At 37.7% G+C, this 13548-nt stretch overlaps 1 protein-coding gene across 1 annotated transcript; it reads left to right on the top strand.

The window, feature by feature from the left end:
- The first annotated feature begins 450 nt into the window (after positions 1-450).
- On the top strand, positions 451-13171 carry IDO1 (indoleamine 2,3-dioxygenase 1). Its single transcript, XM_060136554.1, has 10 exons — positions 451-659; positions 4723-4818; positions 4930-5049; positions 5522-5640; positions 6296-6310; positions 8410-8509; positions 9063-9180; positions 10258-10309; positions 10761-10909; positions 12077-13171. Exons 1-10 carry the CDS (start codon positions 561-563, stop codon positions 12439-12441), a joined length of 1233 nt encoding a protein of 410 aa, XP_059992537.1. The 5' UTR covers positions 451-560; the 3' UTR covers positions 12442-13171.
- Positions 13172-13548: the final 377 nt, after the last annotated feature.

Below are 13548 nucleotides of genomic sequence, written 5' to 3'. Positions count from 1 at the left end.
TGTGCTTGCTTTTTTCTTTCTTTTTTTTTTTTTTTTTCTATTTCAGAGGCACTGACTCTGGCTACCAGAGATTTTCTTTCATGGCTACTGAAACAAGACACTAATATGTTCCAAGAACCCTGGGGGTTTAAAGAAGGCCAGTAACTAATAACTAAATGATGGTTTAGGACGTTAGCCATGATTAAATTCATTATTTTAATTCAAAGATTCAAATGTTCCCATAAAATAAAAATGTTCTTTCTGGTCACCTATTTTTATGGTTTTTGTTGTTTCAGGCCCTTTCTGATTTCCTTAAGGCAGTAGATGTTCCTAGTAATAAATGTTTGCCAGAATATAAACTTTCAGTTTCTTCGTATGATGAATAGTGAGACTTTTTTAGTTTTATTTTTCATCAGATTACACGTAAAGAAAGTAGAAAATGAAACTATTCTAAAAGTGGAAGTAATTTCTTGCTGCCTGTGAGGTGAGTTGTGGTCATTGGCTATGACAGCCTCTCTAATAAACAGATGATCTGAAACTACTCAAGAGACTGAGAAGTACCAGAGGAGCAGGCTGTAAGAATGGCACCTGGCAAGTCATCTCCTGTGGAAACTTCTTGGAAGATCTTTGAAGAATACCACATAGATGAAGATGTGGGCTTTGCTCTGCCCAATCCATTGGTAAGAAAGGGCACTGAAATCTGGGCAAGAATATTTTCTTATCATGATTTACCTGGACAAGTTAACTTCTATAGAACAAATCTGGTTCAGTAATTTCTATTGAACAAGTGGATAAAGCATTACCAAAATTGGAGGCAGAGTTTGAAAAAAGGGGTCTCAACTTTCTTAAAATTTTCTACCTAGAAACTTAGCCTTAGAAGCACTTCTTACTTATCTTACACAGGCACAGAGCGTGATGAGTTAAGGAGACTACAGAAGTATGTTGGTTTAAGGCAATTGCATTTCAGAGGGTATTTTGAAAAAAAAAAAAAAAGTAATAAATGACCCATGAGTCAAAGAACCCCCTTTCTCAGCTGATATACCTTAGATTGTATAAAGTATGTGTTCCTGCTTTGATAATGTTTTTGAGGTGGGCCACCAAGCAACTTTGTGTTGTATTAATATTGCTCGGTGTTTACTGAGCCTAAGATTCAGAAGGCTTAGAGAGAATTAGAGCTATCTTTTTATTTCCACAAGTTTTGCCTACAAAGGGCAAGGCATTAGAGTGAATGTGTGCCTTAAAACTACATTTTCCTAAGTTATCTTCCCAAGAGTGTCATGAAAAGCATCTTATCATTAATATTGTAATCATCAAACACTTAACATCGCATTTTTTTAGGAAATTTACAAATGTTAACTTACTCCATCTTTACAATCATCCTGAAAGGTATGTATGTTATTAATCTTGTTTTCCTGATGAGAAATGTAGAATGCAGAATTTAAGTAATTATCCAAACTCACACAGCTAGTGATAGCAGAGATAGGATGTGAGCCTAATCAGTCTGGTTCCAGAGTCTGTGATCTTTTTTTTTCTTTTTTTAACATCTTTATTGGAGTATAATTGCTTTACAATGGTGTGTTAGTTGCTGCTGTATAACAAAGTGAATCAGCTATACATATACATATATCCCCATATCTCCTCCCTCTTGCGTCTCCCTCCCATCGTCCCTATCCCACCCCTCCAGGTGGTCACAGGTGATCTCCCTGTGCTATGCAGCTGCTTCCCACTAGCTATCTAGTTTACATTTGGTAGTGTATATATATCCATGCCACTCTCTCACTTCGTCCCAGCTTACCCTTCCCCGTGTTCTCAAGCCCAACCTCTATGTCTGCGTCTTTATTCCTGTCCTGCCCCTATGTTCTTCAGAACCTTTTTTTTTTTTTTTAGATTCCATATATATGTGTTAGCATACGGTATTTGTTTTTCTCTTTCTGACTTACTTCTCTCTTTACAGCAGAGTCTGTGATCTTAAAACTGTTATCAATTATGCTACACAGCCTCACTCAAGAGAAGGAGAGATCACAAGGCATTTTTTGTTGGGTTTTTTCCCTACTCTTGGGTTTAACAAGGTACATGAGACTCCAGGAGAGGATTTCTAGGGACCGGTTACATGTTGTGACAATGCTGTATACCAGGATGTCTCTATTGGTTTGTGGCTCAAATGGATGAGTGCACACTCTAAAGGGAACCTTTAAAGGCAGCGTATATATAATTTACTCAGAGATTCCAATCTAACTGTACTTAGAAATCACATCCTGTAACTACCTTGGGTAATTCAGGCAAATCTCAAACAATTTTTTTTCCCCAGTCTAATCTTCCTCTTCGCATAATTAAGTTAATTGAAGAAAATGAAGTATGTTTTAATTTTTTTACTAAAAGCACTGGTTTACTTTATATTTGCAAATCCATAATATTCAGACTTACTTCCCCTTCATACAAGCACACAAGTGCCATAGTGCCAGGATTGGATGTTTCAAGGATGTATTTATCAATGGTACCAAAAAAAAACTTTTTCAGAAACTGCAAAGCCTCATATCAAATTTATTCTTTTTTTTTCCTAAAAAGTTGGTTCTTTTGGAAAATAAAAAAATCACAGTAATTATGTAGACCTCTAAAACAGATTCCAAGGGTTAAAGCAAAACCTGAAAACTAAAGCAAAACAAAACTCTTCCTGAGCTACTTAAAAAATAATGTTGCTACTTGAGATGCTTAGGAAGTTAGATTCAATATCCTAAAACAGGATAAAAAAAAAAAAAAGAGGTTACTTTTATTTCCTCACTGAAGATCTTTCCTGGAAATTATGTGTTCAAAAATGTCTATTTCATCTCTTATAATCTATCAGCTTCCTATTCTAAAGGAAAATAATATGTCTTCTGATTCCGTGTAGATGCAAAATACATTCTCTAATCTAGCAGGAGTTGAATGGCCCTCTGTGTCACTCTTTATTAATTTATATTCTATCATTTAGGCATCCTCTGAACCAGAAGGATATTACTGATTGAATTTTACATGTGTTGAAAGTTCTGTCCAATAAGACACTAATCTTGACACATAATAAAGTATCTCTGTTATTTTGGGGAAATAGCAATAATCAAAAAGTCGGGCATGCTACACAGTGAAATACACAACAAAGAAAATGTATCTGTATTACTAAAAACACCAGAGCACAGTATTTGTGTGGTTAGGGAGAAAAACTCAGAGCAAACAAGAAAGGTGACTATCTAGTGAATATACTGCCTGGATCTTTCATTCCTAAAAATCTGCCCTGACAGATTAAGTCTGGCCAATTATCTGCAGCCCCTGAACATGTTTGAAGTTTATGTTTCATTTGTTTTTGTGTTTTATAGCTTCTTTATAATATTAACTTGGTTTTGAAGCTTAAAGCCTCACTCACCTTGGTTTCACCTTGATGTGTCCTCCATCCCCATAGTATTGGTGCTGCTAAGAGCATGTCTGGAAGCAGCTTAATGAAGAAGGCCTAGGGGAGTTGTTCAGGGATGTGAATCTCATTCCAGGGTGTGGCCTAGGGCTTTGGTTTTTATGTTTTCCCTTGAGATGTGATTATAAATATAAGATCCAGGGAGACACGTGTTAAAAAACAAAACCCAACTGAGTAAATTTTAAAGATGTCATTGGCCTCCTTCAGGGAATCATGAATCAGGCAGCATCCCAACTAGCAGAAAGAAAGGAGGTCTCAGGAGCTGCACAAAAATGAAAGACTTCTCTAGGCAGAAGAGAGCAGGAACACGGAAGTTACACCAGCAAAAAGTGGATTGGGGTGTCAAGGTCATGTTCCTTTAGGGAATGGCAGCAGTCTGTGAGCAGATGACCGCACTACTTGTTGGCCAGGTAATCCTGAATTGACTGGTTTAAGATTCCATTTTGGGAGAGGCAGAAACTGTCATAAGTATTATCTTGATTTGGTGACATGGGACTTAAGTTACTCCATTTGGGGCCTGTTGTCTTGTTTTTAACACTCTTTTATTTGGATTTCACTTTTACTTGCTGGGCAAAAAATTAGCCTGTAGTACCAAAGGAAGCAATCAACATGTATATATACAGCACCTCGTACATGTCCAGTACTGTGCTAAGAAAAACAGGATAAAAAGCATGATAAAATCCTTGCCATTAGGTAGTGAGATGTAAAAAGGGCAAGATTTTTTAAAAGCTGGAAACCCTCATGTTTGAATCACCATAAACTGTATGTACAAAACAAGTTACAAAAACTGCCCAACACTTGCTTTTCTTATTTATGACATGGAGATAACAATCAACTTTTGGGGCCATTATTATAACTAAATGAGAAATTACTGAGTAAAACTGCCTAGTCTCCTACTGACATTTAATAAATCTCATTTCTCTTCCATTAAAAAACCTTATAATCTAGCTGAGAAGAGAAAAAATAATAGCAGATAGCAATAAATTACTTAATGTGAAAAGGTATAATCCACAGGATTCCTCACTGGAGGTATAAGAATAGAATGGAACAGTCAGGAAGATTGCAGTGAAACTTTTGAAGTGACCTCTGAAAAAGAAGTAGATGAGAGGAAGAAGAAGGGCACAGAGAAGGTCCTGAGCCCTGAGTGTGCAGATGACAATGCATGGGCTGGTGTCACTCGACAGGTAAGAGAGTGTCAGCATTGCACAGCACTGCGAAAGAGGCAAGACGGACCATCCGCGGAGGCAAAACTATTTTATGATACCTTCCACGAGTAACTCAAAGTCCTATTTCTTCTTTTCAAGGAGGAGCTACCTCACCCTTGTGATGCCTGGATTTCCATTGCTAAAAATCTGCCTGAACTGATTAAGAATGGCCAACTACGTGCAGAAGTTGAGAAGGTTTGAAAAAATATGACGTTTTCTGTTTTAGCGTCTTCAAAGTGTTAACTTGGTTTTGCAGCTATCACAGCATGCATTTGGAGTTGCGTCAACCTCTCTGTTTATTCTCAGTTAACAACCTTCAGCATTGACGGCCTCCAAGGACACAAGTTGCAGCGCCTTGCACATCTGGTTCTGGGGTATATCACCATGGCGTATGTGTGGGGTGAAGGTGATGGAGACGTCCGGAAGGTTTGGAGATTTTCTCATATTTCTTATGCTAACATGACAGATTTATATCCAGTTTACAGTTAATGTAAAACATTCTAAAAGTATTGTAACTGCATTTTGTGAAGCTTGGGAAACCGAATGAGTACCTTGCACAGAGGAGTTGCCTAACGAATATTTGTGAGATGGATGGATGCATGAGCGAATGGCTGCAAATGGTTCACTGGCCATTAGAAAATCAAGATACATCCTTTGTTTCCTTTCGCCCTCTACTGTTTTGTTCTCTCCATGCCCAGATTATGTCTGCATCATCACAAATCTAAAACGTAAGGGTTTAACAAGCACTGGGATTAAGTTACGAAATGAGGAAGAGAAAATGACCTTTGTTTGGTTCCACAGTGCCCTTAGGTATAACAGTTAATGGTTTGACACCCAGAAAGCAGAAGAAAGGGTGAGACATTTCAAATGTGAACGCTAACTATCGTGTTTTCATTAGGTCTTGCCGAGCAATATTGCTGTTCCTTACTGCAAGGTATCTGAGAAGCTAGGACTGCCCCCTATTCTGGTTTATGCAGATTGTGTCTTGGCAAACTGGAAGAAAAAGGATCCCAGTGGGTACGTAAACAGCGATTATAACAGGAATGAAAGGAGTGCACACCATTTGAATCAAGGGGAGCTAGTCATTCGTTTAATCTTTGGCAGCAGGGCTTTCTTTTCTGCTGTGGGGGTGTAAAATGCATATGCATGGAAAAGAGAGGTGTCTAATTAGCATACAGTGAAGTGCACACATCTCAAGTGTTCAGTTTGATTAATTTGACTGGCTGGATAGATGGCAATGTCTGGGCTTTCAAAGCAGCCTGCTTGAAACTAGGCACTTCCTAAGCACTGAGTGATGGAACCTGCTGCAGTGAAGGGTCAGAGGCTCTCAGTGTGTATCTACAGAGGAGTATTCTAGATGTGGGAATACCACAAAATGAAATTATTTGATCTAGAAAGCTTTCTTATGAGTAACAACTAGTTGTGACTCTCCACGTGTGCTCCTTGCGTATTTAATTTTTTATTTCACTTATAAAAGTCCTAAGTTAGGCGTTTGTGATGCCTACTTGATAAATATCAGAAAACATATTTTTCTAGTTTTTATCTATTGTTTTTACCTTTGCTAGATCAGTAGTATTAAATGGAATAACAATAACTCAAAAGCATTTAATGTTTACACTGGTTTCCTTTCTCTCTTCCAATTGATCCGCTGCTTCATGGCTGTTTTCCTAAGGCCCATGACTTATGAGTGAGTATTCGATCTTTTTTAGTCTAAGAATTATTTGTTATTCAAAGTAAACATAGGTGTATCAATACCCTCCAAATGTGTTCTTTTGAAACACCAATTGATTTTAGGCAAAAAGTAATTCAAATGATTGTTGAAAGAGCCAGTAGTTCTGGTCCTTAATAATATCTATGACTGTGATGAGACTGTATCTGTTTGATATTATAGCTATTAATATATATACTTGCATATGCAGATGATACCCCACTTAAGGATGGTTTGACTTAAGATTGTTTTGACTTTAATATGGTGCAAAAGCAGTACACATTCACTAGAAACCGTACTTTTTTGATCTTTTCCTGAGGTAGATACGCAATACATAGTCTCTTGTGATGCTGGGCAATGCTCACGGCTCCCCAGCAGCCCCGCAATCACAGGATAAGCAACTGATACAGTTACAACCATTCTGCACCCAGACAACCATTCTGTTTTTCGCTTTCATTATTCAGTAAATTAAGTGAGATATTCCACACTTTATTATAAAATAGGCTTTGTGTTAGATGACTTTGCCCAACTGTAGGCTAATGTAAGTGTGCTGAGCACGTTTAAGGTGGGCTAGGCTAAGCTATGATGTTTGGTAGGTTAGGTGTACTAAATGAATTTTCAACTGAAAAGATTTTCACCTTAAGATGGGTTTATTGAGATGTAACACCATCATAAGTTGAGGAAGATCTGTCAATAAATTTAATTAATATGCATATATACAAAATGCACATACACCTACGCATCTATGACTCAATGACTTCAGAGGCCAGAAATATAAATCTATTCTTTTTGACCCAATTCTTACTATTTTTGGCCTGTGTACTAAATAGAGGCTAAGAGCTAAGGAAACAAAAGTCATTATCATTGGAATAAGCCTGCCCTGATGAACCTGGGCTAATGTGGAGGAAAGAAGATATATGAAAATTATGTAAATTACTATATGATTAAGAGAAGGATTAAGAAAGTAAAGTGCTAAGAGTTCTAACCAAACAAAAGGCATGAGGGAAGAATCCTTACAACAAGTTATTGAAGCTGAGTCCTGAAGAGTGACTAGGCATCAGTTAGAAGAAGGAAAGCCTGAGCATGTTCACAGTGGAGAAAACAGCAAGAGTGAGGGCTTTGAAGTAACAAAAATCTTGGTGCATTTCAGAACCGAAGGAAGGCTAGTGTCGCTGATAAATAATGAATGACGAAAGTAACAGTACAGGAAACGGATGAAAAAATAAACTTAAAAATATTATGTAGGACTTTTGGCTCTGATATGGGGTTTAAACAGTATCTTAAATGGGAAGTTACGGAAGGTTTTCAAATGGGAGAATGATATCACCAGTCCCATTTGACAGATGAGAACGCTGAGGCTGAAACTGATGAAATAATCTTATTCAAGGTCACACAGCAAGTGGTCTGGGTTGAGACCATAAATTTAACTGCCATGAAACTCAGATATATACAGATACTGAGACCACGTTTGCATCAATGCAAAACTTCAGTGAAAAGAAAATAGGGGGTAATCAGTTATTTGAATTTCCCAGTCAATTCCTTTGTTAGGCAGATAAATCACTGGGAAATTGAATCAGGCTCACAGATAAAAATATGGATATGAATACACTTATTTAAGCCAAAATTCTACTTTTAAAAACCATACCTCACAGATATCTCTATAAACATTGAGCTTATATATATATATATATATATATATATATGTATGTGTGTATATATATATACAGTAATACATGTGTATGTGAAAAATTGATGGGATAATAGAGAAAGAACTAGTCTTAAAGTTTTTAGTTTCAAGTTCTAGAAAGGAATTTCAAGTCTCAGCTTAATCTACTGTTAATTATATGACCTTAGACAATAGACCTAACACTACTACTCCTAACTACATAATGGATATAGTAAAACCTGCCATACTTATCTCACAAGATTATTTTGAAAATGTAGGATAAATAAAAAGACTTGAAAACTAATAAATATTCAACAAATATATCAATATTTTTGTTAAATTCTTTTGTTTTTAGTTTTTTTTTTTTTTTATATTTTTCTAAATTCTTGACTTCCTGGATTACTTTTCTTAGGAACATGGACATCCTATTCTCGTTTCCTGGTGGGGACTGTGGTAAAGGGTTCTTCCTGGTCTCTCTGGTGGTGGAAACAGCAGCTGCTTCTGCAATCAAAGTATGTCCATCTATCCTGGAAAATGTGTATCTTGATTCACATAAGCATAGCAATCACTTAGTAGCTGAACTATATTGTGCATGAAATAACTTTATCCTGACTGAATAGAGCATTTGATGACTGAATTGGAGACAAGGGATCATCCGGAAGAAATAAATATTTTATTTGGTTTTGTGTATTACCTAAAAGATACAATGTAGGAGTCATATATTTAGAATAAAATTTGAAACCCCAGTAAGAGAGAAGTATTCTCAATGAAACTTGGCATTGGAACTCTATCACACAGTGACATAAATCTAATGGTTTCGTCCCTCAGAAATAGAAATATATAGAATTATATAAACTTATCTCTAAGTGATAAGTGAATAAGGACAAATCCAAGCTTAATTAAATATATGGAAATTAGTCAAACAATCAGATGGTACTCAGCCCAAGAAAGAAATGGAAATATGAAATTTAATTGGGGGATTAAGATTTAGGAGAATTCTATTCTATGCCAATATTCAGTGTTAGGAAATCTTAAGTGTTTGTTTTCTTTTTTTTTTTTTTAAAGGTGATCCCCATTATATTTAATGCAGTACAACGTGAGGACCCAGACACTTTGCGAAAGGCATTGCTTGATATAGCTTCTTGTCTGCACAAAGCCCTTGACATGTTTCACCAAATTCATGGCAAGTATTGTATGCCTTACAACATGCCAGGCCACAGTCAAATGTTTCTAGTTATCTAAGATGTAGAGAAAACAGAAGCAAAACCAACTCTCACATAGTGGGTGTGTTTGCGCTTTATTTTATCTCATTAAATCATTATACTTTCCATATGGTAGGTTTTATTATGTCCATTTTACATATAAGGGAATCTAAATTTGGAGGGATAAGATAAATGACTCAAGATTACATAAGTAGTAAATAGTGAAGCCAGAATTCCAAGCTAGGGCTATTTACCTCTGAGGAACATCCTTGTCTCTCACTAAAAACTGTGGAGAAACTTACCAAAAGTACAGGATGTTTTAAGTTCCGAAAAACTTAGCTTTTGCTTGATAGGAACCATCTGCGAATTCTGCTTTTTCACAAGCTAACTAAAAAAGGAAAAAAAAAAGAAAAATAGAAAAGCCATTGAGCTCAAAAGTTATTGCAAATTAACAGCTAAAACCCAGCAATAAACAAAAGAGTATAGAAACAAGGATTTACGAAAGGAAATGTGTCCTACTGGGATGCTCCTAACAAACAGGTGACTGTGTATCACTGGGCTTTGGCAAGAAGATAGACCTTCAAACTAAAGACATTAGCAACCTTTGGGGAGGGACACCCGTTGTCCACAGGGCTCCTGGAGGTTTTGTTTTCAGTTTTCTTTTTGTTTAGGCTTGTTGCTTTCTTTATGTAAATAATTTATCTGTTGTATCAGGTAAATTTATCTGTTGTATTTTATCTGTTGTATCAGTAAACACATGAAGTAGCCTTAAGTAAATATTGACAGCTTAATAGGTCTCCTGAGGATGAGTGGTGGCGGGCCCAGGCTCTTTGTTACAAGCTGTGTGTTAGCCCCAAGGTAGACCCCGTTCAGTGGACACAGGTGATGAGAACGGGCAAGTGAGGGAGAGCTTGTCCTCAGGGAATGTCTCTGCACAGGCCGACCTAACGCCTTTCTCATATCCTATGCTGAAATCCATGATCACTTGTTTATAACACCTTGATTTTTCCCAATCTATCTGATGCTACTTAATTAAACATATCTCATCTTTTTTTCAGAATATGTGGACCCAAATCTATTTTTCAATGTTCTTCGCATATACTTGTCTGGGTACGTAGCCTTATGCTTGAATCTGTTTTCTCTTAGACAATGAACGTAAAGAAGACGACGTTTCCACTGATGGTCCCTACTATCAATCCAGTTTAAGAATCCATTTATATCCTAAAATACACATTGTAAGAAACAACAGACTGTTCTCTGGGTTATTACTTGGCCAGGCATACGCTGGAGTATGGACAGGAAAGCTAGTCATTTTAAAGAGAGTGGAATAATCTTTGGTAGTGCAAACGTAAGGTTTCATGCATAGAATACTTATGTCAGATTTGCTCAGAACCGTATTATTTATTATTCTCATGCATGAACACGAGTAGAAGGGAGAATGTGGAAGAAGTATAATGAAATCTATCTCATTTCACCTTCCATTCATCCTCTATTGCAAGATTTGACATATGAAAATTTGGCAATTCATAAAATAACAATTATTCTTTCCTTCCTGGTTTAGGTGGAAAGGCAACCCTTTGCTGTCAGAGGGTCTGCTGTATGAAGGTGTCTGGGACACCCCAAAGAAGTTTGCCGGAGGCAGTGCAGCCCAAAGCAGCATCTTCCAGTGCTTCGATATTCTGCTGGGCATTCAGCATACTGTTGATGGAGGTGAGTGGCAAATGACAAATAATCATCATCTCTTATGCTAATAGAATAGTATCTAAAAAGTACTTTCCCATCAGCACCTTATCTGAGCTTATCTGATGCTTTTAGGAGAATAGTAGGGACTTTATTGCAATCATCCCATTTCACAGATGAAGAAGCAGAAACTTAAAGAGGATAATAGCCAGGCTCCCTGTTAACGAGCTAGAAAGCGGTGAAGCCGGAACTTAGACCAAGTTCAACACTGTCTTGATCTTGACCTTTGAACATGTCTATGAGGTCTGATTGACTGTGGTGAAACCAATATCACATGTTCTGAAAATGTAAGACCAGATTCAGAAAAAGAAAGTCTCCTGCAGATGAGATAAGACCATGAGTTGAAACTGGGGAGTGGAGGGGCTTGGCACTGTCTAGTTCCACCGTCCTACTGCCTTGGGGGTCCCGGGGCAATGCCTGCACCAAAGTTTAAAGATGAGCCACACTCATTATATTCCTTCTAGAGGATTAAGGGGGCAGAGGAAGAAGCTCCAGGAAGAACTTCTTTCTACTTTTCTTTGTCTTCCTAAACTTCTATTGAATAGTCAAAGGGGAAAGCTTTGGGCTGCACGATAATACGCTTTTTCCTGAGCTCATTCACTTATTTAAAAATGATCCCTTGGGCTTCCCTGGTGGCTCAGTGGTTAAGAGTCCGCCTGCCGATGCAGGGGACACGGGTTCGTGCCCCGGTCCGGGAAGATCCCACATGCCGCGGAGCGGCTGGGTCCGTGAGCCATGGCCGCTGAGCCTGTGCGTCCGGAGCCTGTGCTCCGCAACGGGAGAGGCCACAACAGTGAGAGGCCCGCGTACTGAAAAAAAAAAAAAAAGATCCCTTATATTCTCTTGGATTCAGCAACATGATCTGTCAGGTATAGTACATATACTCTGTCCTTCTTAGAAGGATCAAATCCAGTAGGAAGGTGAGAAAGGAAGCAAAACAAAAATATTAAGAGTTTAGTTCATGTGGTTTTCAGAATTAAGTATATTTTACAATAATTACCTTTACTAGTAGCGAGACTAGTAGGATGCTAACAAGATGGTTGTAAATTCATGGCCGCCCGCTCCGACCTCACTCTGCCCTTCTTCCCTGGATCGGAGAATGCTTTGGCCTCCTTACTAATCCATTTTTGTCTTTAGTTCCTTCAGACTCTGCTGCTAAATTCCTCCAGGAAATGAGAACATATATGCCATCAGCTCACCAGAACTTTCTTCGCTCGTTAGAGTCAGGCCCCTCGGTCCGTAAGTTTGTCCTTTCAAAAGGTGATGCTACCCTGCAGGAAATTTATAATGAATGTGTGCAAGCCATGGTCTCTCTGAGAAACTACCACTTGCAAGTAGTAGCTAAGTACATTGTGATTCCTGCAAGCCAGCCATCCAAGAGAAAACCAACCTCGGAAGAGCCTTCAGAACCAAAAAATAAAGGAACTGGAGGCACCGATTTCATGGGGTTTCTAAAGACTGTAAGAGATACAACTGTGAATTCCCTGTTGAAGGAAGATTAATCCAAGAAAGTGCTTATATTGCTACCACACGTGGTAATGTCACTTCCCATTATATCAGAAATAGCATTAACATTCATAACTTGAGGAGAGGAAAATAAAACTAATGTCCATAAAAAAAAAAACCCTCCACGTGGGTGTTTATAGCAGCTTGATTCATAATTGCCAAAACTTGGAAGCATGAAATAATCCAAGGTACCCATCCTTCCAGTAGAATATTATTCAGGGCTAAAAAGAAATGAGTGATCAAGCCAGGAAAAGACCTGCAGAAACATGACATGCATGTTATTAAGTGAAAGGTGTCACTCTGAAAAGGCTACAGACTGTGTGATTCCAACTATGTGACATTCTGGAAAAAGATAAAACCATGGAAGCAGTAAAAGGATCAGTGATTGCCAGGGGTTAGGGCAGAGGGAGTGATGAACAGGAGAAGCACAGAGCATGTTTAGGGCAGTGAAACTATTCTGTATGATAGTATAATGGTGGACACATGCCATACATTTCCCAAAACCCACAGAATGTACACCACCAGCAGTGAACCTTAATGTAAATTGTGAACTTTGGATTCTCATAATGTGTCAATGTAGGTTTATCAGTTGTAACAAGGGTACCATTCTGGTGTGCAGAGCTGTGCGTGTGTTGGGTAGAAGATACATGGGGACTCTGTATTTTCTGTTCAATTTTGCTGTGGGCTAAAACTGATCTAAAAAAATAAAGTCTGTTAAAAAGAAAACTGCTCTGTGGCCTTCAATAATTCACTTACCTCTCTCGTCTGTTTTCACACATCTAAAAATAATCAGAGATAAATAGATTAAGATGCTTTCCAGCTATGATTCAATCCTGTATGTGACCTGCAAATTCATCCACCAAAAAAATCAATTGATAGGCTACGTTAATCTATGGAAATTTTAAACAACACGCATTCAAAAGTAGAATAGCTCTTCTATTTCTTCCAGATCATAAAGACAATGATTTTCATGTAACAATTATTTTATATATCTATAATTTTTAAAAGTTTACACGCATTTTCCCTCAATGGCATTTTTTTCCCTGTCTATAACACTGTCGGTAAGTCAGAACAGGAATTATGTTTCTTATTTTTTGCTGGTG

Source organism: Lagenorhynchus albirostris, chromosome 21 (genome assembly GCF_949774975.1).
Source record: "Lagenorhynchus albirostris chromosome 21, mLagAlb1.1, whole genome shotgun sequence".
Lineage (NCBI taxonomy): Eukaryota > Metazoa > Chordata > Mammalia > Artiodactyla > Delphinidae > Lagenorhynchus > Lagenorhynchus albirostris.
Note: the sequence above shows the minus strand (reverse complement) of the source record. Positions and strands in the feature narration are given on the sequence as shown.